We start from the raw sequence: 26,795 nt of genomic DNA on the forward strand, positions 1-26,795 counted from the left end.
ATGTCTTGCTGCTGTTTTTGTATTGTTTTTGTATTGTTGTACACTGGAAGCTCCTGTCACCAAGACAAATTCCTTGTACGTGTAAGCATACTTGGCAATAAAGCTGATTCTGATTCTGATTCTGAATTCGTGGGTTTTTGCCGAACAGTGCGGGATGAGTCAAGCCAACCTAATTAGATAGCCTGAAAACAACTAAAACAATGTTAAAGTGCCTTCATTTTGAGAAACATCAGGTGAGGTATCACACAGATTTGGTATTTTCTACATTCCTGACTGTTATAGTGCCACCAAGAGGCAAAGGTATGCAATTTTTTTCACATGTCCTCCTAATGACCTCATACATAAGCATCGCAAATTTTTTGAAAATATCTTAGTCCATTCAAGAGTTATAACTGGTTGTCCGACGGATATGTATCTGTACGCCTGAGTAGTTGGGGGGGGGGGGGGATTTGGAACCATCCTGCCAAGTTTGGAATCTCTACGATTTACGGTCTCTGACACCCAGAAACTTTTAGGGCAGAAAAATAATAATAATCATAATAATAATCATAATAATAAATATAGCAATTATCAGGGTTCAAGTACCACGGGGCCTTTACACCCATGTTCTGGACTATATTATTTATACATTCATATTATTAACATAAGGTATCGTATTAGTTTCGGAGGTCATGCTTGATATGAAAGAAGGGATGCTTGCTTGCCCTCCCTCACCCTTCTTCCTGTGTGAATCTGAATCATCGCAGTTTTGACACGTTTACAGCTAAACCTAGCCAGTTTAGCATTGCTTATTGTTACAGAGAAAGCCACAATACCATTTGGACCAGAGGGAACATGAGATCCTTTTATGGATATGTTTCTTCATGAACAGGTAGGCTTTTTGTTTCACATATAAGACGATGCAATATCTGGGAACTCAGACTCTTGCTGGACTCTACGCTCCATTTTGAGCACTATTGAGCCCTAAGTTGTTGTTTGTTTGTTTTTTGAAGAGAGAAAGCGCGTGCACTCGCAAGTATGGTTGCCAGATTGCATACATTAAGTATGACATAAGGCGAAATATTTCCAATTTGTGCAAGCATAAATCACTGATTGGGTGTTGCATATATTATCTGGCAACCCTGAGCATATTAATTGCTTGTGAATGCGAGATAGGTCCAAAAACCAGATAAATGAAAGATCTAATAAAAAACGATCATGATAAATCGACCGGGGCAATCTGCAACTGAGGGTGCTCTAAGTTTCGTGTAGAACCGGAACTGATTTGCAGCACTCATGGACGATACTGTTCTTACAAAAAAAAAAAATTCACAAGACAGAAACAAAGAAAGTGTGAGAACCTTTTGCAACAGCACGTCAGACATGCACATAGATGGCTTTTCTGTCATCTGTTCTTAATTAATCTAATAAAGTGTGTTTCTTCAAGCGCATGTCTGTGCCGCAGAGCAAATTATGGCTTAAACTAACACCTACTAGCCGACTAGGAAAATCTTTGGTTGGGGGCAGCCCTAAAAATGAATTTTATAACATTAATATATTACACACAATGAAAACATTATCTATTTTTAATATGCATATCTGTTTTGAATATACAACATAACTGATTTAGCAGCAAGGTTAACATTTTCAATGCATTTTGTGAGAATTGATTGTACTCTCAAAGAGAAGATTTACCCAAAAATGAAAATTTGGTAACACTTTACAAAAAGGTTCCATTTGTTAACATTAGTTAACTACATAAGTTAACATGAACTAACAATAAACACCACTTTTAAATAATTTATAAATCTTTATTAATGTTAATTCCAATGTACAGTATATTAATACATTTACATACATTAAAATAAAAAGTTGTATATGTTAACATTAGTTCATGCATTATGAACTAACAATGAACAATTTAATTTTTTTAGTAACTTACATTAACTAAGATTGATAAATGCTGTAAAATATAGTTCATTGTTAGTTCATGATAGCTAATGCATTATCTGATGTTAATGAATGGAACCTTATAGTAAAGTGTTACCAAACATTCTGTCATCATTACTCACCTTAATGTTGTTCCAAACCTATCTGACTTTATATCTTCTGTGGAATTCAAAAGAAGATGTTAGGGAGAATGTTAGTTTCAGTCTCAATTCACTTGTATTTTATGGGGGAATAAAAGATGCAGTGGCAGTGAATAGTGACTGTGAATAACATTCTGCCAAATATCTAATTTTGTGTTCTACAGATGGGAGAAATTCATACAGGCTTGAGGGTGTGTAATGATTAACCATCTTTCTGTCCTTAATCCCTATTAGGTGTTAATGATGACGATGGAGGTTTTTCTTTTTTTTTTTATTATTATTATTTCTTATGTCCTTTCTTTTGTTTTTGACTCAGGACAAGTAATTTTTTTTTACTCAGACAAATGAATGATCAATTTACTTGTCCGAAGGACAAGCGCATGACAATGCTTAATGTCGAGCCCTGAACTGTACCACTAAGTCTGAGGAGAACATAATACGCTAGTAGATTATCATCCATTTATAGTCAGAGAGAAGTCTGGTGTGGTGTAGGTGAAGGTGAAACTGCAGGCTTCCCTTTCAAGTTAGTCTCTCGACGCTACCTCAAAGGCTGACGTTATGAGATCTCTCTCAAGAGCCCCGATCTCTCTGATAGTTTTGCATCAATCTTACTGGCTGGTGTTGCTTCGAGGCAAGCATATATAAGGTGCTGTAAGCGATACCTCCTCCGAAATTCTCCCTCAGAGTCAAAGTACAGATCTCTCAAGGAAACCACTGTAGGAAATTTTAAATAAACTGCCTGCGTACTTAACCATTAATATGTAGGAACTGTATAATTGTAATGTTGTTGGCTGCGGCAATGATGAAGACAAAGACGATGAAGATGAGAACCCAAGTGCAGTTTATTTACAAAAGTGAATCCAAAACCCTAACTATAAACGTGATTTAACAAAAACATGAGCTTGACTATGGCTTGACTATGGCTTGACTATGGCTTGACTATGGCTTGACTATGGCTTGACTATGGCTTGACTATGGCTTGACAAACACATACCATCTCATTCAATACTTGACAACTACACAATGGAAAACATGAGGCTTAAATACAAGACATGGGAGAACATAAACCAATGAACAAACAGAACTCATAACAAGCTAATTAAAACAATAATCCAATGAAAACATGACACATGAACATGGAGGGAAAACAGAAATCACATGACAAGGGAAACAGGAACACATGACATGAACCAGGAACTAGAATTTCAAAATAAAAGACATGAATCAACACTATACACATGACAATAATAGAATGCTAAATGTAATGGGCAGATTTAAATATACCCACATTTATCCACCATTGCTGTGTAGGATAAATGACAAATGATCAGATTAGAAATATTAATAAAATTTAAATTGTAATACAACAGGCTCGTTGTAGCCACTCACAATTTATATGTAAGGAATTAGCTTTATAAGGGAATTATGATTAATTGCCACAAATAAAAGTAGGCAGTAAAATGGATTTTATTTAAAAGAGATGTTTGTGAACATTTTCAATCCATCATATCAACAGTAATTCATCAAAAATGGATCAAATAATAGAGAAAGCTTTATAGCCTATATAAAGATGTGATGTGTAGTCAAGCACAATTTTTAAGCATGTTTAAGAAATGATTTAGGTGTCTGGATCACAGTGAAGATGTACAGTCTCGGCAGGGTGTGTCAAATGCGGTCTGTGGCACCATCCACTGTATAGAGCTCAGAATCGGCCCGCAAAATCGCAATTGCGCGTGCAAATTGCGTTCTGCACACTCTTTGCGGGCACATTTGCGCTGTTGGCTAATCTGCATAATTCCTTTAGTGAATGGGGCGCTAAACCAGTGCAGAGAGCGCGTGCTAATAAATAGCACATTTACCGGACACAATTAATTTTTGGTGAGGTTTTTTAAGATAATTTTCTATCATCTTAACGTTTCCCAAACTAGCACAGTAGATCATTAAAGTAGAGCGTAAGTGCTTCTTTACAGGAGCTGTCCGTTCCAAAGTTGCTGAAACTTTGTCTTCTCAAAATTAAAATAATGTGGACATACTGACAAACATGGAAGTTGATTGTAACCTTTTTGAGGTGCTGAAATGTATTAACTATTACAGAATTTAATTACAGAAATAATTATGGCTTTAGTAAGACATGGTTTCAAATGTATTAATTCTCAACTTCATAGAGATTAATGGGAAAAAAAATGCATGTAAATTGAATGCACGCAATGTGCATCATAAGGGGCTCTCATGTAGCCTAAAGTTTTGTTTCTATGGCTGGGACCTGAACAGATGCACAAAGAACAGGATTAAAATGACCGACATGAGTAGGCTGAACTATAGACACAAAGACACGCGCTTGAAGAAACACACTTTCTAATATTTTGAAGAACAGACAACAGAAAAGCCATCGATGCACGTCTCTGATGCACTTTTTGTTCAGAGGAGTGCAGTGGGAGCATGTCTTCTGGAACACAGGTAAAGTGGCAGGTTCACTTTATATAGCAGATGTGTATACAACCTAAACGAGTTCACCTTGAACCTAAAATGGATTTATATTTTAATAATAATTATTATGTTTACATTTATAATTGTCTTCAGATCTTAATTTGTATTAGTAATTTTCCACCTGTTGTAGACGGATACTTGCCTGATGGCAAAAGGTAAGGTTCTTATATTCAATATAATTGACCACTTCATTATTCTTATAGCTTTTTCGTTTTGTTTGAAGTGTTTTGAATTTGAATTTAGACAAATCTTTGGTTGAAGTTTTTCGTGTTTCAATACATACATTTATTTTTTAAAGCAAAACCAAGTATGCAAGTATATTCACCGATCCCTGGTAAACAGTCTAGGACTATTTGAATCATCCACTGGAGGGAGGAAGAAGAGGAGGAAGAGGGAGAATGAATCACTCATTGCACACTCTCACCCTAATCTCCTTTGTTAACTTAATTATTTATTTTGGCCTATTTAAGTTTTAAACAGCATGGTCACATTACTCACATGTGTCTTCTAAGCAAATCTGTTCAATAAGAACATATCTTTCTGTTGCCATTACAATTATGCTTATCAAAGAAGGCCAATAAAACGATATACTGTATTTTGTGTCATGTAAATTTAGATCTATCTTTAGACCTAATTTGCACCTATCACGTGGCGTGCACAGACTGCGGACACTGCCTGTTGATTTCAATGTGATTTTTTCAACACTTTTTTTATCCTCTGAAACCATGTACAATGGATTTCCAATGATCAAAATATATTAATATAATTAATTAAATGTCCCTTTGTATCTGATAATCTGTGAAAGATGCGAGAACAATACATGTAGTAATTTATGGACTTAAGAGTGGATCATAGCTCTAGTTCAGTGGTTCCCAAACTTTTTACAGTGGTGTACCCCTTCAAACATTCAACATCCTTTCGCGTACCCCCTCTCTAACGCATAGATAAAATTCACACTAGGTAATTTGAAAATATGTATATTTAACACAATTATCTTTGTAAAACAACTCCCTTATATTAAACATATTATATTTTTTACATGTTTTGTACATGTTATATTAATCATATACATACTGAATAAATGGCTTACCAGTTGAGATGGGAATGCTAGATATGATATAACTGCATAACTTGAAAACTCCCCCTCATTGTGTCGCGGTACGCAAGATTAGCGTTCGGTTCTGTGCCTGGAATTCTGTGCAGGTACGGCATTGCCGGCCGAATTCGAGCATTGTGGGTAAGTATCTGTGCAATTGCGCGGTCAGCTCAAGGTGCTTTTTTATGTCACATTTGACACTGTTAGCAAGGTTGAGCTCATTTGCTGAAAAACATCATGCAACAATGGAAAAACAGGTCTCTAGCGTGCAAGCAAGTGTGAGTGAAAATTACTGCATGTGAACGTGGAAAATTATTTGGTGGTGCCAAATAGTAAATTAATCTGTCATCAAAGCTTTTGAACTTATACCATCAGAATCAAAACATCCTATGCATCTAACCTTAAATACAAATTACATTTTAAACTGCGAAAAAAAATAAAAAAAACAAACTAAAATCGTGGACGACTGACATGTACCAGTCTGGTAAAACAGTGAAGTATTTTACTTGCTATCACTAAGCTACGTCACCTAACAGTGTGCTGGGCTGGCGAAAAAAAATACTTGTGTGATGCACGATGCATGAGTAGATGCATTTTTTTAACCACAAAAGATAGGGTTATTCATTGCATATTTATCTGACCTTTATGACACAACCATTTTGGTGTTTCTACACTAGAGCGCACACACAATTATTTTTGCCAGTGAGAAATACATGAACTGGGTTTGAATGTTATTTTAGACTGTGATGAAACTGAAAGAACGGTAAATCTCAGAATGTATACGTAACCCCATTGTCACCTCACGTACCCCAGTTTGGGAACCACTGCTCTAGTTAATTTACAAGCATTTTTACGTGCTACTTAGATAACGATGCTTTTGGGAAACATGCTGTAGTAAGTACAATTTAAGTGCTACTAACGTTCAACTTAGAACTTCGGGAAACCCAGTCCAAGCATCACCCTCAGATGCGCAAATATCTGTCTGGTTCTTTCTCCAGAATAAATACAATTCATAACCGCTGCAGTGTCGAGATCCCAATAATAACTTTGTGCTGATGTGCCAAAAGATAACAAAGGATTTCTTTGTTGCTAAATCCTAAACTAAAGTATGATTTAACTAAATCATCTATGTCCATTTCTTGCACTGATGAAGCTGCTGGTTTGGTGTTCTATCGTGGTGATAATGACGCGCTGTTTCTGGTCATTTTGACTTTATTCTCAAAATATTACGACTTTAATCTCATAATGCTACGACTTTATTCTCAAAATATTACGACTTTAATCTCATAATGCTGCGACTTTATTCTCAAAATATTACGACTTTAATCTCATAATGCTGCGACTTTATTCTCAAAATATTACGACTTTAATCTCATAATGCTGCGACTTTATTCTCAAAATATTACGACTTTAATCTCATAATGCTACGACTTTATTCTCAAAATATTATGACTTTAATCTCATAATGCTACGACTTTATTCTCGAAATTCTGACTTTATTCTCAAAATATTACGACTTTAATCTCGTAATTTTGACTTTATTCTCATAATATTATGACTTTATTCTCGAAATCTTGTCATTTTTTATTTGTTTTATTTTTTTAGCATGGCACTAAAACACCCTCGTATTAATGTGGTTCATTTTCTGTCTTTCTTTTTTTATGTGATTCATTTTCTGTTCATCATTCTGTTTTTTTTTTTTTTTTTTTTTTTTTTATCGATATGGTGGTGACACTTTTTGTTAAAGATTATTTTCGATAAATAAACTCTTAAGAATACACAAGAGAGCACACAATAAGTAGCAGTAGCCTACAAAACAGTAGGGGAGAGCGGGGCACAAACTAACACATTTTGGTTTTCTTAAGTTTGTGTAAATGCACTTGGGGTTCAATGTATTTTTCCTTTTTTCACATTGATTTTACGCGTCTGGTACAAATATGTGGTCTTGTTTCATGAATACAGCTTTTATCGCCATCTACCTCGAAAAAAAGAAAGTGAAATGTTACAGCGAGCCCCATAGGCGGGGCATGTTGTAACAGATGAAGGGCACATAGTAACATGACCACGTAACAGCTTAAAATCTTCCTCTAACAAGTGTATCTGATCTAATTAATTAAAATACCCAGAAGATAAACTAAAATATGATGTCAATAAAAGCCATTTATTAACTTTGTCATATATAATATAGCAATAATCTTGACACTTGACCATAAATACACAACACTGACCATAAATACACAACAAAGCCAAAGCATTGGTTGAAATAATGAATTCAGTTTAATAGAGGTATCGTTATTGGTGTCGGCATTGGTATCGATATTGGCCTAAAAGTACTTTGTAGGATCGAAAAGAAAATAAGTGATATCGGTGGCTCACTTACTTCTGGAACTATTTCTTTCTACGTTGACGACACGTCTCGGTGGGGAAATGACTTTTCACAGGCGTTATTTACACAAATTTCTGCCGCACATTAAGGCACGAAGCTGTTGCTCCATCCAGTAAAAAGAAGGAGGTTAAACAACATGTATGTTAAGTCATTTCAACCACAATGATGGTGAATATTCACAAACCATAGACCAGCACTAGCTCAGCAAGGTCACTGTTTTATTACACATGTAATTATTTGAATTCATTTTATCACTTATATAAGTGATTCTTTTATCACTTAATATAATTATTTTTTGTTCCACTTCGAAGCTTATGAGATGCATTAATATTCATGTAATGTAAATTATGAGGTCACTTGTTAAACTTCAGAATCGACATTTTTATGTCCGGATGGATATTCTTGATACCACAAAGATGGTAAATATCGATCCTCCCATCTCTAGACTAATCCCGAGGCAAAGGCGGAAGTGGCCATTCAGAATTGAGTGTTCACCGATGCACATTTCGAAAATCTACAGGAAATAGTAGACCATCCGTGCAACTTTGTAACACTTATTTTTCCACATACTATGATTTGGGACACTAATTCTACTCTCAGATACTGTTTAGGGCGGATAGGATCAGGATTTGGATGCAGAGACCAGACTAAGTGGGAAAGCAACGAACTCAGCTATGTTCATTTCTCCCACACGTCAGTCTTCAGGTAAATGTAATATTTTATTGAAAACTTTTAGAAAATTCTAAATATTAAAATGCTCACAACAGTTAACGGATTTAAAAAACGACGAAGAAAAATCTGTTTAACATTAGGATTATTAATGAATTCATTATGTGGTTGGAGAAACATTGTCCATGCATTGCGTGTAATTTTCTTGTTTCAAATCTAAAATAACTGCTTTAATTCAAGTCAAATTATTATTATTATTATTATTATTATTATTATTTAATGACTGAATCAAATTGACTTGCAATTTCTGACTTATCAGTTTACAGATTTGAACATCGTCACATATGTCTAGTGCTGCTATGTCTTTGGACGTCATTATTTGTGGTAAGTTTGTCTAAAAACATATTTAAGATTTATTATTAAAATTTATTATCATGTAAAATTAGTTTTAAATATATAATTACCACTGCTACTCTACCTGTCAAAATTTAGTCCCAAAAGTTTAATTATGTAAATCTGTCTTTATTTGATCAAAACATGATACAAGAAAAATATTGGAATTTATTGTTCATGTTATCTACATAATCTTTTAGGTTATATTGAGATTGCTGAATGGTGGGAGTCAAATGCAAAGATTCACGCCCCCCCCTCCTGAACCTATAAGACGCATACAAACAAATTCCTCACCCACAATTTCCATGTTTGACATGGGAATTAGTCATAAAGACATGGGAATTAGTCTTGATGAGTGGGAAAGTCTACAGAAGGCTCTGGACTGGCCTAGTCCAGATCAAGAAATCACTCAGCTGGATCTGAGCACAAGTCCAGTTCACTCAACATTCTCTGTTGTGGGACTCAATGAGAGTTACAAAGTGGGAGAAAAGATTCATGTTACTATCACAGCCAGAGACCACAACAACAACCTGAAAGCTTATGGAGGAGACTTTTTCCAAGCAAAGCTTTTCAATTCAAAGTTAAAGGTATGTTGAGTACACTTGGGGTCATAGAAGAGTAATTCAATGAAACAGGTGCTTTTTCCAGTACATTTTTTTTTTATTTACTTATTTATTTATTTTTAAAGCACATTTTTTAAACATTCTATCAGAAAAAAATAATGTGTAAATTAGGACATATGTTCAAGCAGATGTTACTGTTGACATCTGTAATGTTTTTCATTAATTTGCACAGGACAAGCAATGTCTGTATTTCCAGGATGGGTGTGTCTACTATATTTACGCATTGACACGAAACTGGCCTAGCAGAAACTGTTTAGGTGTGCTAATTAGCTTAATTATGCGTGGAATAGTAGGCCTATCTGGGATTATTAGGAGAAATAGAATTTGATATTAGCAAGCCTATAAATCTTTGTTGCTCTCTTGAATTAAAAAGAACAATCCTTTTTTGCAATTTTATTTGTTATTAAGGAAAAAATAAATACTCTGAAACACAGGACAGGCAACCGTGTCCAAAGAACAAAGGCACATTTTTAACACAGTTTCCCAATAAAAAAATATGTAGGCTAATTGTTCTTTTTTTTAATTTCCTTACCAAAAGAATCTCAGTCTTTTCATTCTGTGCATACATATTAAAGGACAATATACAGTCTAAACGAAGGGCACCCGCGGTTTCTTAAAAAGTCTTACATTTACTTTTTAAAATTTAAGGCCATAACAAGTCTTAAATATCTTAAATAAATTACAAGAAGTCTTAAATTTCGTTGCTGAGGTCTTAAATTTTGGGGAGTGAATAGAGGAGATGCTTAAAACAGCAGAATCTGCGCGAACCAAAATCATCTCTCTCTCTCCCTCTCTCTCTCTCTCTCACCTGCATCCATCATTTAGCAGCCGACACTTGAGTTTAGTGTGAGCGCATGCAGGGAAGTGCATTTTTACTGAATTTACGATATTACACATGTATAAACCTTCATAAACCCGTTAATCTGAAATGCAAATGCCATTATTCTGTCTCTGCACTGTCAGAAAAAAAAGTACAAAACTGTACCTTTTAGGGTACAAGTGGCCATCACTGGGGTGGTACCCTGAAGGGTACCTTTTTGTACCTGTAATGCAAGGTACAAAATTGTACCCTATAACTTTGTACCATTTAAGGGGCAATTTTGTACCCCAAGGAACAATTGTGCATACTGCAATGAAAGCACAAAATTGTACCTTATTAAAAGAATTCCCAGAATTCCCAACGCCCCAATGACAAAGCAGTTTTGATCCTATGGGGCGCTAAAAAATATCTTAAAGAAACTGGCTTACAAATATGTAGATTTTACAAATATGCAATTTTATTTATAAACTTTCTTTTACAAAGAGAATTACTTGAATGCATTACATCATCTCACAACAGTAGGTGTGAGTCAAGACAATTAATTGTTCATCGCACATAAAAGCTCATCAGACATTACTCAACAAATATAATCAGAGGTATAAAACAGTATTTTAAACAGTAATGCCTTTACATTTTTTTAACAGGAATACAAGAAATTGTCTATACTGTAGAATCCTTACAAATCAAATCAGCAAAATAGAAGAACTGTTATACATTGATATACAGCTAATTAAACAGGCTATATCATGTGCTGCACATTGAGGTTTACAGCATAGGGCAGTTGTTCTTCAGCAAGAATACCTAGTGCTAATAAATAATTTGTCATCAACACTGTAGTATCTAGTGCCTGGTAATCAACCTCCTCACCTGGTGAGAGGACAGTCCATTCATTCTCATATTTCACACAGTATGAATAATAATGTTGACAAAATGATTCAGGAATTAACAGCTTGCCACACAATAACCAGTCTGTGTCCATGTTAAGAATGTACTTAATCTGAAAAAACAATGGAACTTCTTCTGCATGCAGGTGACCCACAGTAAACGCATCTTTAACACAATATTTGACATCATTAATCTCTACTTCTGTTACTCGCTGCAGCTGTTTGCCTTCAAAATTGACATGGCTGTACTTCTTGTTCACACTTATTGAATGCTGTAGAGCTGAAGGTAAAGACTGAAATGGTGTGCTCACACAACATCCAGCAACTTTCTCATATTCCCCCAAGATATTAACAGAAGACAATTCCCAACATTGTCTACGCTGATGTCGGTTACTTAAAGTGGATGAAATGTTAATGAAATTTTTACAAATGCTAGTGACCTGTTTGAAATATTGATGTTTGCCTTCAAACCTCAAACACCATAAAGAACACAAAGCCCCATAGCATAACATCAAATGAGAGTAATGGATTAAATAATGACATTTTTGAGTAAGAACATCACCAGACTCTTCAACTGTACATGACAAAAACTCAGAAACTAAGAGATCAAGAGTGGCAAGCCATTCTTTTTTACAACTGGTGCCATTACAATGTCAGATATTTCACGACAAAGCAAGTAGACATGCCAATAGCTACAGCCCTCAGGGATTCTGTGTGCTACCAAAAAGGGCAGTAGGTGAAATAAACACCATTTCTGTGAGGCAGACCCTACTACATTCCAGTTGTGCAGAAATTTTTCAGAAAGAGGAACAGGCTTGTTTTTTTTATCATTCTGTCCAAAAGTAAGTTTTCTCAGCTCCTCGTTAAACACTTGTATGGTTATGATTTTTTCTCTGTGAGCTTTACTTAAAACAAGGCGGAACACTAGAGGAACTACACCTTCTAAAAAGTTATGCATCACATCCGGTGGAAGGGAGGTTGTGACATCAAAGTAGTCCAGTTTGTCAAAAGGACAGCCTCTGGTAACACCATAAATGGCTTTCGTGTCAGGATTTGCCTTTACACACTCCAAGTGGTATCTGTGGACATCAATAGTTCTTAAAACAAGTCAGATTCATTAAAACATCTCTTAATGTTGCTATGTGTGGCCATGCAGTACCTACAAATTCTACCAACATTAAATGACATGCTGAATCCACCTATTAAGTGAGAGGAAAGGTTATCAGCAGATATAACTGCGACAGCTGCACGAACATTTTTTTCCATGCCATCAACAAGTACATTAATTCCTTCTGATGAAAGCTTTTTCAGATCGTCTATCAATGGCTTCAAAATTTCATCTAATCCAAATTGTTTCACAAGGCTATAGCGAACAAGTAAAGCTAAATGAATATGTTTTAACTGAGAGCAATACTTTGTGCCCATATTTCCAATTGTATAGTAAATTGCACACAGTTTGTGCTTGTTACGTTTAGACCCCAGGGGATTACATACTTTAAATTCATCTTCACAAATATGTAGACTTAGGGCTTGTGGGTTACCTGCAAGGAATTTGTGGTTTTTGAAATTAAGTCCATCTCGATAATCTTTTAGAACAAGTTCATCTTTTTCTATGTTCAACTCAGTTTGTATTTGGTCCCAAATGTCCTCATGAGAACAGTATTTCCTTAAAACCTCACAAATAGGAACGTAAGAGTAACTTCCAGTCTTGTAACCACTTGAGTCTCTTAGTGTGTACTGCACAGGTTCAGTCATCTGAAATTTTGATTTGCAAAACTCTTTGAACATGTGTGGAGACCTAACAAGTCTTGAGGCCTCTGAAAAAAAGTCAGGGGACTGTAGCACTTCTTGAAGTTCCGGACATGCAGCAAGATCAAGTCCATTTTTTTGTAGATGATATGCAAGAAATGCATCATAGTTCTCTTTGAAAAAACTAAATAAGAAATTAACATCATCCAAAATTTCTTGCCGCACTGACTGAGGCAGATGATTTTTTTCTCTGCATTTCAGAACGAAGGCACATAGGTTCTCTCTAAATTGCTGAAACAGCTCCTTCATGTATGGGGGGGCAGAAAATGCAACACTATCATTAGGACATTCTTCCTCAGCGTCCTCAAACAGAGGCAGAGGAACATCATTCGTAGTCCGTTGTAACACCGTATGTTTATGCTTTCGGTAAACATGACATCTAAAGGACTCGTACTTTGAAAATGTTCTATGACAGTCATTAAGACCACAAGTTATTGAAAAATTTGCCTCATGAGCATGGATTAATTTGACAATTGTGAATGTTCTTCGAGAGCATTTAGGACAACAGAACGGGTGAGACATTTTTGCAGATGTTACTGTAAAAGGTTGATTACTCTGGTAACTGGGGTAGGTAGAGGCTTGTCACCACAGTAAGTTTCAAAACATACCGCTGAAGAAACACCAGGGTGTTCTTCAAGTGAGGTGGATATGTCAAATTGAAGACGAAATAGGCACAAAATGCAACAAGAGCCCCTTCATCCACACCGCTAGCCCGGCAGATCTCTATCCCATCAGCTCTGACGAATGCAGTGACTCTTCTTGTAAGCACATTTTTCCAGTCAGTGGCTTCCTATACTTGAACAGTTGGATATGGTGAAGATGGTTCACTCTAAAAGACAAAAACACAATTCAGATTTTTTCTCAATCAAATTTTATGATCATACGAGTTAACTGACGGAGAGAAATAATATACATGCATAAATAAATAAGATGATTATTTTTCACCCCATTTGTATGTGGGCAGTAAATATATTTCAAGAATTATAAAATGCATGTATGATAGACATTCAAGTCATAGACAGAGAAACATATGCGCACCTCCCCAAGCACAATGAAGTGTTCAAACTTCTCTCTGAACAAGGCTGGCATCATGAGAAGTGCTGCTTTGAAATCAATTCCTGAAACAAAAGATATCACATGATTTTGACATGATATTACTACCTCTCTGGGCCTTGAAAGTGGTAGTTGCGTAGGCTGTCAATGGAGGGACAGAAAGCTGTCAGACTTCATTAAAAATATCTTCATTTGTGTTGAACAAAAGTCTTACAGGTTTGGAAAGACATGAGGGTGAGTAATCAATGACAGAATTTTCAGTTTAGGGTGAACTGTCCATTTAATAAATAGGATAAAGTTTAAAAAAAGTAAATTACCAAGATGGTCTTCAACGAGAGATTCTTCTCTAGCTTCTTTGTGCGGCTTTGCTAAAAGAGATTTCTCTTGAGCGATATTACACATGTATAAACCTTCATAAACCCGTTAATCTGAAATGCAAATGCCGTTATTCTGTGTCTCTGTAAGGGAGCGATGCGCTAACACTATCGCTCCTGCTTATAATCAACGAAGCTGTCAACGTTACAATCTGCAAGCGTGCAAGGTTGGAGCGGTCTTTTGATGCCTTTCAAATCAGATTTTTTGAGATAGTGAATTGGTGGGTTTTTGTTAAATGTGAGCCAAAATCATCACAATTAAAGATCCAAAGACTTAAACTACTTCAGTCTGTGTGCATTGAATTTATTTAATACACGAGTTTCACAATTTGAGTTGAATTACTGAAATAAATGAACTTTTCCACGACATTCTAATTTATTGAGATGCACCTGTATATTTTAACCCCTCCATGAAAATTTTAGTTTGTGGCACATGGTTAGTGTTCATGATGTTTCTGACCAACTCCTCTGTTCTTTATCATCTCACATCAGCCTTCACTTGTCTGTCTAATGAGAAGTCAAATAAAAAAATAAAAAATATATCAAGCTTGGAAGCAATGTACATATTAAATGTACAATTTTGCCAGGATTGAACAGTGTATTTTTTATGAAAAAACAAAAAACAACAACAACCTGTACACAGTAAAATAACAGTATAGCACTGCATTGTGGGTTATAATGGTGAAATACCCATAAGCCTTGAAAAAAAAAAAAAAAAAACATGTACAAATGTTTTTATTCAGACTTAATAGAAGTCTTAGTTTAATTAGTGTTGTTGTTTTGTTATCAATAGTTGTTTTGTATGAAGTCACCATTATGGTTATTAGTGTTCTTTTGAGCTGGAACCTTGGACCTTCTTTATTATTTTATTACCTGTATGTTATTCCAGCCAGTCAGTTTGTGTTTAAGTAAAACACAAGTTGTTGCACTGTGCTAATTGGAAGACGAAACCTAAGGTCAAACTGAATGTGTGATCCTATCTTATAAATTACACTTTATGTGGCAATAGTGATGCATTACACATAAAAGCAAAAACAGTAAAGTATATATCAGCAAAATAATATCAGCATATTTAGTAGGAGGCTGAATGCACCACCTTTAGTGAGTTGCTGGCGCCCCCCTTTACATAGCGTCCCTATGTATTGCATAACTTGATATAGGGTTTTTGCGCCTCTGAAAGTCACACACCGAAATCAACTCTCGGCATACAAAACACAACAGTGGTGACAATTAACAAACATATTTTTACGTAAAAAAGTTAAAGCTGAACATTAAAATACAAGTAACTTAGACTACAACAAAAACAGTGTCAAAATAAACCAGTAAATAGTAAAAAATCAAAGTAATTTCTTCATGCCGCAGTGCATGCTGGGAACATAGCTGTTAATTTCAACAACAGTAGATAGTATGTAATTTGACATCTATATGCTGCTAAATTACAGTTGTATACTGTAGCTGTAAAAACAGTATATAGCTGTTAATTTCAGCAACAGCAAGACACCGTTAATTTTACAGTAACATGCTGGCAACTCTGCTGTCAGTTCTTTACTGTTTTTTTACGAGAAAATGTTTTACATTGTACGTCATTTCACAGGTGTTTCTCCATTCACCGCTGTTGCTTCTTTACGCTGTTGATCACAAATCTGATGTCACCCACATTTGGTACCTGTAACATGAAATCCCTAGGAGGAGTATTTCAAATTCCAGAGCATGCATTTTTCAAACAATCCAAAATGGCCGACTTCCTGTTGGGCGGAGCTTAAGACTGTCAGCGCAAATGTTGTCCAGCTTGATGAGATCTATATTTGTACAAAGTTTGGTGATGGTAGCTCAAAAGGGATGTGCTACAGAGCCCCCCGAACATGCCCATCTTCTAGGTGCCGCCGCAGAGCCCCACCTGCAATAATCCTTAGAAGAACAATAGGGTCTCTGTACTTTCAGTGCTTGGGCCCTAATTATATGAAATGACAATGAATCAATAACCAAATATTTCACATTGAGTTTAATTGCACCTATGGGTTTTCAGTTTGTCTTCAGTTTGACACTAAGCTTAATATTTTATAGGGCAATCTATATTAAGATAGAGAATATTTTGTTAGCCTATACTTGTTTTAAAGCCTTATTTTACAGCTTTTTTAATAAGCCTTTTAAACTTTTTTTTTTTTTTTTTTTTTTTTCAGCAAAAACAAGGCAAAGTAATATTACTGGGAAGAGGAACATTCAATTAATAGTGAGAGTGTGTAGAAAGCTTACATATAGCCAGTTATGACAGAAATCCTGATAAAAGATTAAATGATCAGTATCAGCCGATCAGGTGACAAGAAGATCGGTGATCGGTGATCGGTATCGGCTGTAAAAATCCTGATCGGAGCATCCCTAGTATTTTTTATTTATGTATTATTTTCTTTGTTGCATTGCTTTGAGAAAATCTTGAGTTTCTATATGAAAGTTTATAATAATAATATTTGTCAACAACATATCAGACTGAAACATGGCATCATGTGAAATTAATGTCAGTAACGGTGTGGCTCCAATCCACTGAATACTGTTCTCTGTCTTGTATAAGTATAAGAGACCATTGTGTCCCTTGCCATGCCTTCCTCTTCACACACTGATCTCTCCCTTACATTTCCAGCTATACCTGTCACACCATAAACTGTTTTCTTTTTTTCTTTGTAAAAACAACCAGTGTCACCAGCAAGCCAGCTAGAGTTCACTTACCCATCTTAGGTTCTGATTTGAAGGTTAACTATTCATTGGTAGTCTTTTTTCCACACATGTACAAATGAGGGACACAGTGACGCTCATTTTGTAGAATTATCAAAAACAATGAACACTTAAAAAAAAATTGTCAGGTAACTTTAATGCATTAACATCTAAATTAACTGGTTTTATTCAAGTAAAAAAAGAAAAAAGAGTTTTTTTATAAGGTTTAAGTAATAGATATTTTAAGGAAAAATTACAGACAATTTTTCTTTTAGGCTTCATCTGCCTAAGTTATAGAGTTGTTGATTTATTTACAGTATACTGGATGATACTTTTAGGCTAATAAGCTTTAAAATACATAACCAAATATATTATAATGACAGGCAATTCATCTTTTCTTCTTTGTTCTTGAAGGCGAGTGTGTTTGGAGAGGTTGTTGATCACCGCAATGGGACTTACTCTGTTGATCTTCTTCTGCCATGGGAAGGCCAGGCACAAGTGTCTGTGCGTTTAGTCCATTCCAGTGAGGTTGTGTATCTTTTTAAAAAGTACAGGGAGTCGTCATTTCCACGCAGCCACTACAAAGGCTACTTTGAAGGGCCAGGACCTAAAGGAGTCAGAATCAGTGAAATAGTAGAATGTAATCTTAAATGGGGCCCAAACGGAAGCTGGATTAAAGGCAACTGCTGCTGTGAGTATAAGGATCTAAAAACAGGGACGGTGTGGCAGTGTGAGAGACCAAAGACACTGTCCTGTGACAACTGGGTGTATCACTCAAGTGGACCTATGGAAAACCCATTAAATCCCTTTGAGAACAACCTTTTTGCAAAGTAAATGAATGGGAAAGGGTTAAAAATGTATTCCACAATTGTAGAAAAATTATGTATTAATTGATTTGATCTATCCATCTGTCTGTCTGTCTGTCTACCTGCCTGCCTGCCTGCCTGTCTGTCTCTCTGTCTGTATTTCTGTCTGTCTATCTATCTGTAGGAAATTAACAAATATTGCTCTTGCTGGAGACACAAAAATCATAAATGTCCATCCCAACACCACAGACATTGGTATGTTCATGTCTCAGAGGACAAATATTATCTATAAAGCAAATATAGTAACAATGGAATGAAGAATTGCAAAATGCACACCCTTTCTCAGGTAAATATGTCATTCCTTTGCTTTAGGCTCAAAGGAGAGATGTAGATCTGGCCTCACAACGCCAGTTCCTGCAGGATTCTATTTGCATGACGTCTGGAAGTCTTTTGTGTGTAACACTAAATCCTTCAGCCCTCCAGAAATGGGAAACTGTCTTAAAAGCAAGATTGTTTATTTAATGGGAGACTCCACGGAAAGGCAGTGGTTTGAGCATTTGGAACAAAAATTGCCAGGCAAGTAATATGGCTTAAACTACTTGGATGGATAAACAACTTTATTTAATACAATTATCATGTTATTTTATCATTATTAGAACAAATGAATAAACATACAGTGGCCCCAAAAAGTATTTTAAACTTAAGCTGCACTTCCAAATGTGTGTCATTGCATTAGATAACAAAATATCAGACCAGTGTCATTTAGAAATTTAGCACATGCACACTTTCAAGCAAAACATTTTACAAAAATATATTTTGTTTTAAATGTTAAAACAATAGTTATAGTGTAGTTTTCAAAATGAAGAAAAAAAATTACTTTGTCAAGCAAGGATTCTAATGTTAGTTTTCTGATCTTATTTAGGTTTAAAGAGACTGGACCTCCACACTTCTCGTATAGGTGGACCCCTGATGGCTGTGGAGTCTAAGAATAATATCATTGTTTACTGGCGGTTCCATGGTGTTCCTTTGAAATTTTCTAAATTGCCAATTACTGATCTGCATTATATCAGCAATGATATTGATGAAATAGCTGGTGGTCGTCATGCAGTCGTTGTCTTCACAATTTTTGCCCACCGGGTTTTGCACCCACTAACGTTTTATGTCCATGAAGTGGCCAAAATTCGTCAGGCTGTTGTTGCACTACTGAGCCGTGCACCAGATACTACTGTCATCATCAAGTCTGGAAACACTGCAGGACTAAAGGTACACTCGGTCATAGATGTTTTCTTGCTTGTTTTCCTTATAATAACTTTTTACAATATTTTAATACTGGCCTGTATGGATATTTTAATATCCTACAGGCCATATGGTCCATATGGGTTTATGACATGAAATACTGTACTTTTGGGAAATTGACATGTCCTGTGGTGTGAATAGCAAAAATCCATCTAAAACTGTTTCAGTACTGTACTATAGTACTATTGCAATTCATTGCTAATTATATTTTTATTGATAATGCATGCAACTTTGATGATCTCATATGAATTGAGAGACTAAAAATAATATTTAAAGGGATAGTTCAGCCAAAAATGAAAATTCTTTTAACATTCACTCACCCTCATGCCATCCCAGATGTGTATGACTTTCTTTCTTTAGCAGAACACAAATGAAGATTTTTAGAAAAAATATCTCAGCTCTAGGTCCATACAATGCAAGTGAATGATGATCAGACTTTTGTAGCTCCAAAAATCACATAAAGGAAACATAAAAGTAATCCATATGACTCCCGTGTTTAAATCCATGTCTTCAGAAGTGATATGATAGTTGTGGGTGAGAAACAGAACAATATTTAAGTCCTTTTTTTACTCTAAATCCCTACTTAACTTTCACTTTCAGATGTGAAAGTGAAATTAAACAGGCTCCACATGTGGCTTTCAGATCTAAAAGTGAAAGTGGGGATTTAGAGTAAAAGGACTTAAATATTGTTCTGTTTCTCACCCACAACTATTATATCGCTTCTGAAGATATGGATTTAACCACTGGAGTCATATGGGTTACTTTTATGTTTCCTTTATGTGATTTCTGAAGCTACAAAGGTCTGATCACCATTCACTTGCATTGAATGGACCTACAGGGCTGAAATATTCTTCAAAAAATCTTTGTTTGTGTTCTGCAGAAGAAAGGAAGTCATGCACTTCTGGGATGGCATGAGGGTGAGTAAATGATATTTCTCATTTTTGGGTGAACTATTCCTTTTAAACTTTTATAAATAATTTGTCACACAGCAGGACCATTTAAAATGAACTAGTGTAAGCAGAAAGGTGATTACAAATGGTGAAACCTTAAAGGAAATGGTTACTATTACAGGACCAAAGATATACACTTCCCCTTATACATTGATAAAAATGTTAATCTAAAACAATGTTGATAAAAAAAAGAAAAGAAAAAAAAGTCCATGGACACATGTCAACTTCCAATTACAGTTTTCAAAAAATTTAGGAACTGGGGCACTGGAGATAACCTAAAGAAATAACTTACCCAAAAATTTAAATTATATCAATATTTACTCTCCCTCATGTCATTCCAACCCTATATGCTGTTATTTTATTTATTTATCTGTTTGTTTATTTATTCATGGAACACAAAATGAGAATTTTTGTAGAAACTTTACACAGCTCAGTCATTTCAAAGTGACCTTGACTATCAAGCTCCATGAAGGACCCATAAAAGCACCACAAATGTAGTCTTTACGCCATATTCTGCTCTATTGGTCTTCTGAACATATTTTGTGATGCTCTGGGCAATGTTCTGTTGGGAAACCTTGGGTCCTGGCATTCATGTGGATGTTACTTTGACACGTACTACCTACTTAAAGATTGTTGCAGACCACGTACACCCCTTCATGGCAACGGTATTCCCTGATGTCACTGGCCTCTTTAAGCAGGATAATGCGCCCTGCCACACTGCACAAATTGTTCAGGAATGGTTTGAGGAACATGACAAAGTGTTCAAGGTGTTGACTTGGCCTCCAAATTCCCCAGAGCATCTATTGGATGTGCTGGACCAACAAGTCCGATCCATGGAGGCCCTAACCCGCAACTTACAGGCTGCTAACGTCTTGGTGCCAGATGCCACAGGACACCTTCAGAGGTCTTGTGGAGTCCATGTCTCCACGGGTCAGAGCTGTTTTGGTGGCACGAGGGGGACTTACACAATATTAGGCAGGTGGTTTTAATGTTGTGGCTGATCGGTGTACAATAGCTCTGTGTGAGGAACAGACTGAAATTTAAGTTGCTTGAAAATCTCTCTCATTCGCAATCGCATTCAGATTAAAAAAATAATACAAATCATTTTAGGTTCCATGGATAAAAATAAAATAAAATACAGCATACAGGGGTAAAACGACATGAGGGTCAGTAAATAAAGACTTGTCAACCTGGTCTCAGTGAAAACGTGACTCTATATACTGTACATTTTTGCAAAACTTGTTATACATGTCTCCAGGTACAATTCCCTGCAGGTGAAATGAACACAAGTGAAGCTACAACAACTGTGTGTTTTATTCACTTTCACTCAAATCATGACTTAAATGGCTGATTTTGACTTTATAAATTCTTATTTTCTCTCTATTACTCAGACCCTGCTATTTTATGATATCGACACACTTTAACGCGTCTTTTGAAAAACAACACATTTTAATGCTTTTATTATAGAATCACCTACATGTATACAATACACCTATTTCAACATGTTTAGCTTGTGCAGTAGCTCACCTGATAGGGCACTGGACTTAGAGCTGGAGGACTGTGGTTAAAGTATGGGCATGATTTCAAGCTGTTATGTGACATTACAGAGTTATAGAAGTGGCACGAAATGATGTGGTTGCTTCAGAAATTTTTTTTCATTTTGCTTCTGCATTTTAAAACACTAATGGGTAGGCTTAGGCATTGATAAGGTAAGGATGTATTTTTTTAATGTCTCATTTATATTTTAAAACACCAATAGTTAGATTTAGGCAAATGTTTGAGGTTAGGGAGGTATGTTTTAAAAACATCCATCTAAAATTCATCTTAAAACCTCATCTGAATATGACGCCATTTTACTCGCTTTTGGAGCCCCAGATGGACATTTAACTGGAAACCTGCAGCCAAACGTGTTATACAGCACGTAAATTTTGAATTGCAAAAATGTTATTGATGCTCATTCATGCTCAGACTAAAGTTTTTATTATTAATCTGTGTTGTTATAGAACATTTTTCAAAGTGATTGGTATGCGCTGCAGTTGAACACAGTGATGAGGGAGATGTTCAGAGATATTAATGGTGTGGTCTACTTGGATGTCTGGCAGATGACTTCTTGTCACTATCTACCTGAAAACATTCACCCAGGTCCTGTTATCATTGCTAATGAGGTTGACATGTTACTCTCATATATCTGCCCTAGCTGATGCAACAGATACTCTGACTACTCTAACTTTATACAGTACATACAGTATGATGCAAACTGAAGTTAGGAGGCTTGATCTAAATTAGAGAAGATGTGTAACTTTCAATATATAATCTTGTATTAAATCTTGGTCACCACGTTCTATCATCATATTTATCTTCATTATTTACAAATCTTAAGACTGTGAATATGGAAAATTTTAAAATAATATATATTTGTTTCAGACTTAAATGTGAGATATTTTTTTCTCTCCTTGACATCTCTCAAAGCTTGTAATTTGTGTTTGTGAAATATTTGTTGGTTATTGCTTGTTTGTATTTTATTTGGATTTATTTTGATTCACATTTTTGTGAACAGGAATGTTTTTCATGCACGGTTTTGGTGATATTTTATATTGTCTTGTAACACCCATACGAAAAAATAAACATTGTTACAAAAGACTAAAACATTAATGCAATTAAAGATCATATTAATGCAGGTGGTTTTCAAGAAACTAAACCAGGGTTACGGTTGTAACCATGGTTCTCTGAGGGAGATGAGTGAGACATCTCACTATGGGACACACCTCTTGCATGGTCATCCATGAAGCCCTATGAAATTATGCCTTGAAGGCTGTTGGTTAGTGCAACAGGGAAGCCTAGGATAATTCAAGGTGCACTGTTAAAGAATGTGACAATTAAGGTATATTTAAACCGCAGAGGTGATAAATGAATTAAAATGTTTGTGCCAGATGTCAAGGGTGTGGACAATTAATATTTGCATCGGGTGTTTTCACAAAAAAAGTCCTTTGCATAGTATCCACCTGTGCATCCTTGCTCAAGCACCCTCAGAAAGCTCCCTCTGCTCTCACCTCCTCACAGTGCATTTAGAGAATTGATATGTCCTTCATAATGGCAGACTTTGATTGGTTTCCGGGTCATGGGCTGGAGGACAGAGGAGTCTGGAAACAAGGATGCACAATTTAAAGGGATAGTTCACCCAAAAATGAAAATTCTCTCATCATTTAGTCACCCTCATTATATCCCAGATATGTTTGACTTTCTTTCTTATGCTGAACACAAATTAAGATTTTTAGAAAAATATTTCAGGTCCAGTGCAAGTGAATGGGTGACAAAATATTGAAGCTCCAAAAAACACATATTGCCATCATAAAAGTAATCCATACGACTCCCGTGGATTGATTAATGCCTTCAGAAGCAGTGTGTAAGAAATAGATAAATATTTAGAACTTTTCACTACAAATGTTCGCTTCTGGCCAACTGTGGTATACACAGTTACGAGGGTGGAGTTCAAATTGCTTCTCGCATAACAGGCCCGGTTCCAGATCAAAATCATTGAGGGTGCTTCTGAAAATAGTGGGGGTGCTCTGTATAAAGTGGAGATGTATCATAATTACAAATTTTTTAATATATTAAATCATGTTTAAATTCTACTTAAAAAATGTAAAGAAAAGTTTTTTTTTTTGTTTTTTTTTAATGTACAAAACATTTATTGCTTTGGGGGGGTTTTTTCCCCCCTGATCTGTCACTGAAAATGACGGCAAAATTCTGCGCCTGCAGATTAGGACATACTGATTTGCACACTCATACACATTTATAAATTTTGGTGCAGCATTTTGTGCATTCACAAAATGCAAGGATTTTTGTGTTTGCTGGTATTCAAGAAAATCTGCTTGCCAATTTACAATATTAGTCTTACATATTCAGTTGAGCAGGGGTGTGCAGTCATTTTGGTACTGGGGCTATATCAGCTGTTAAGTAGAACATGGAACAGAGAAGATAAAAAGTTCTGCATAGTTTTATCTTTTAAGCCCAGACATGCACTCAATGAATGATGCACAATTTTCTGAAGTGTATACTGATGGGACCATTTTGCGATTGCTTTAAGTTTTGCTGCTATACTTTCTATCATGTGTTCGGAAAACTGAATAAAGGCTCAATAAAATTATTAATTGATTATTTTACCATACTTCAATGCAATGGTAATTTAGTATTCAATTTAACACTATATCAGGAGACTGGTTTAAAAGTAAAATAAAATATTCGGGAAAGAGATTCTAAAAGCTTATTTTAATGTTGGCCGCAAAGTGGACCATTTACTTGTTTAATTCTGAAAACATTATCAACATGTTTACACGCTCATGGGTCATGATGTGAGTCTTGTCAGTGGTTTGTTTGGGATCCCATTCAGCACACAACTGAATAAAACAGGCTGCATGACACTGATAAATGATTACTGCCAGAGTAACATCAACATACAGGTGTGAGGGACTTCAGCATTTCACAAATAACACAAAGAACAGTCCTTTTCCTCTCTCACTTGGTTTTACTCGCGTCTCCCCTCCATGCACTATTGAGCACTATGTTGTTGTTTGTTTTTTGCGGAGAGAAACCGTGTGCGCTCGCATGCACCCTCAAGCACCCCCGTAGAACAGGTGTTGTGTCGAAGTCTGTTTTCCCCGCCCCCGTTCTAAAAAAAAAAACTCGCCCCCAAGATGCTGTGCTCGTGCCACTGAGATACTACGGAGAGCACGAAGGCTCAAAACTATAGTTTTGAACGAGTTTTATCTGTACATTGTTGTATACTAGAAGTGAAAGGCAAATTTCATGACTGTATAGTTGTATTTTGAACATGGGGTAACAGAACCTATGTTTGTTGCATTTTTTTATGTTTTCATGAACACAACCACCTACTGTTATTTCTATTAATAAATAATTTTAGATTTGTGAGAGTTTTCATTTTGAATGTTGTAGACTTTTGGAATAAATGTGTGCTCATTCACATAACTGTGGTTTTATAGGTTAAATATGCGACCACTCTCACAAGGCACAACATCTGGACATATTGATCATATTTCTCTTTTTCCCCTTAGCCAAGCTTTTTTTTTAGAAAAGCAATTGCGTGATTTGGCCACAAGAGAGCTCCGTTGTCCACTTTAGTTCAGATGTTTAGAGTAAACGAAATCTGATGGTTTTAAGACAAAGATGAAACCTAAAAACTTGTGTGATATTATTTTATTTTTTTTATCTACAATTTGTTTTGAACTTTTCTCAGTAAATTGTGGTGAAAGTGTACTTGTTGTGGCAGAAAACCATCAGATTTGCTTTATTGATAATTGTAGAGACATAGATAGACTGTGCAGAGTTCAGAGCAATTTTGTATGCATAGAGGTGTTCATTGAGAGCTAGATGGTGAACAGTAAGACATGTTTTCCTATAAAGCCTCTCAAGCTGTCTACCCGTGACTTTTAAGGCCTGGATCTCAGTAGTATACCAGGGGAAGTGTGGGAGGAGGGAACAGACCTAGTCTTGATAGGAACATGCTCATGCAAAATTTCTGAAATAACAGCATGGTACTTAGAAAGTATCAATGAAGGACAGGAGACATCAAAGACATCAAAAATTGCAGAGGAAGCAATGGAAGCAGAAAATAATGTGACATTGACAGATTTAAGGTCACGATAGGATATCATTTTGTTATTGAATTTTTTCTGAGCAGGTAGACTAAAACTAAATTCAATAAGCTTATGATCAGAGATGCCAGTGTCAAAAGGAGACACTGAAGCAATATCAAACCCAAATGTACAGATTAAATCAAGAAATGACCAAGAGTATGAGTAGAAAAAGACACCTGTTGAGTCAAATTAAAACAGTCAAAAACAGACAACAGTTGAGATTAATTAGAGCAAAATGTGTCCACATGAATATTAAAGTCACCAAGCAGGAGGACACGAGATGACGAAGCACAGGCAAGAGTCAACATTTCACTCAGATTGAGCCTTAGGAAGACAATATAGTAGAATAATTGTGATAGGACAGTGAGAATCAGCTTTCAATACCATATATTCAAATGTATTTTTGTTGTGGAAATCAAGTTGGGCGAGATGCAAATCATTTCAACAGATGACAGCAAGGCCACCCCCCTTGCCAAGTAGCCGCGGTCTGGACAGGTGTTTATATCCATCTGGTGTAAGAAGGTTCAGCTGCAAATAATCATTGGGTACTTGCCAGGTTTCAACAAGTAGTAACATATCAAGATTATTGTCAGTGATTATTTCATTGAGGTAAGAGGCTTTATCAGAGATGGAATGACAATTCAGAAGAGCAAAGTGATGACATGAAACATCAGGGTTGATAGACGAATTATGGTGCTGGTCATCGCTGTTAAGATATAT

At 35.8% G+C, this 26,795-nt stretch overlaps 1 protein-coding gene across 4 annotated transcripts; it reads left to right on the top strand.

Moving 5' to 3' along the window:
* Nucleotides 1-736: 736 nt before the first annotated feature.
* On the top strand, nucleotides 737-23,158 carry LOC127434674 (NXPE family member 3-like). 4 transcript variants are annotated; one of them, XM_051687574.1, is made up of 9 exons: nucleotides 737-871; nucleotides 8,650-8,743; nucleotides 9,027-9,091; nucleotides 9,301-9,687; nucleotides 17,784-18,199; nucleotides 18,360-18,430; nucleotides 18,548-18,751; nucleotides 19,098-19,438; nucleotides 22,425-23,158. In XM_051687574.1, exons 2-9 carry the CDS (start codon nucleotides 8,713-8,715, stop codon nucleotides 22,620-22,622), a joined length of 1,713 nt encoding a protein of 570 aa, XP_051543534.1. In that variant the 5' UTR covers nucleotides 737-871; nucleotides 8,650-8,712; the 3' UTR covers nucleotides 22,623-23,158. The 4 variants fall into 4 exon arrangements, with proteins under 4 accessions (XP_051543534.1, XP_051543532.1, XP_051543531.1 ...); XM_051687572.1 differs by having other exon boundaries at nucleotides 743-871; nucleotides 8,639-8,743; XM_051687571.1 differs by lacking the exon at nucleotides 737-871 and having other exon boundaries at nucleotides 8,509-8,743.
* The last annotated feature ends 3,637 nt before the right edge of the window (nucleotides 23,159-26,795 follow it).

Source organism: Myxocyprinus asiaticus, chromosome 44 (genome assembly GCF_019703515.2).
Source record: "Myxocyprinus asiaticus isolate MX2 ecotype Aquarium Trade chromosome 44, UBuf_Myxa_2, whole genome shotgun sequence".
In the NCBI taxonomy this organism is placed as follows: domain Eukaryota; kingdom Metazoa; phylum Chordata; class Actinopteri; order Cypriniformes; family Catostomidae; genus Myxocyprinus; species Myxocyprinus asiaticus.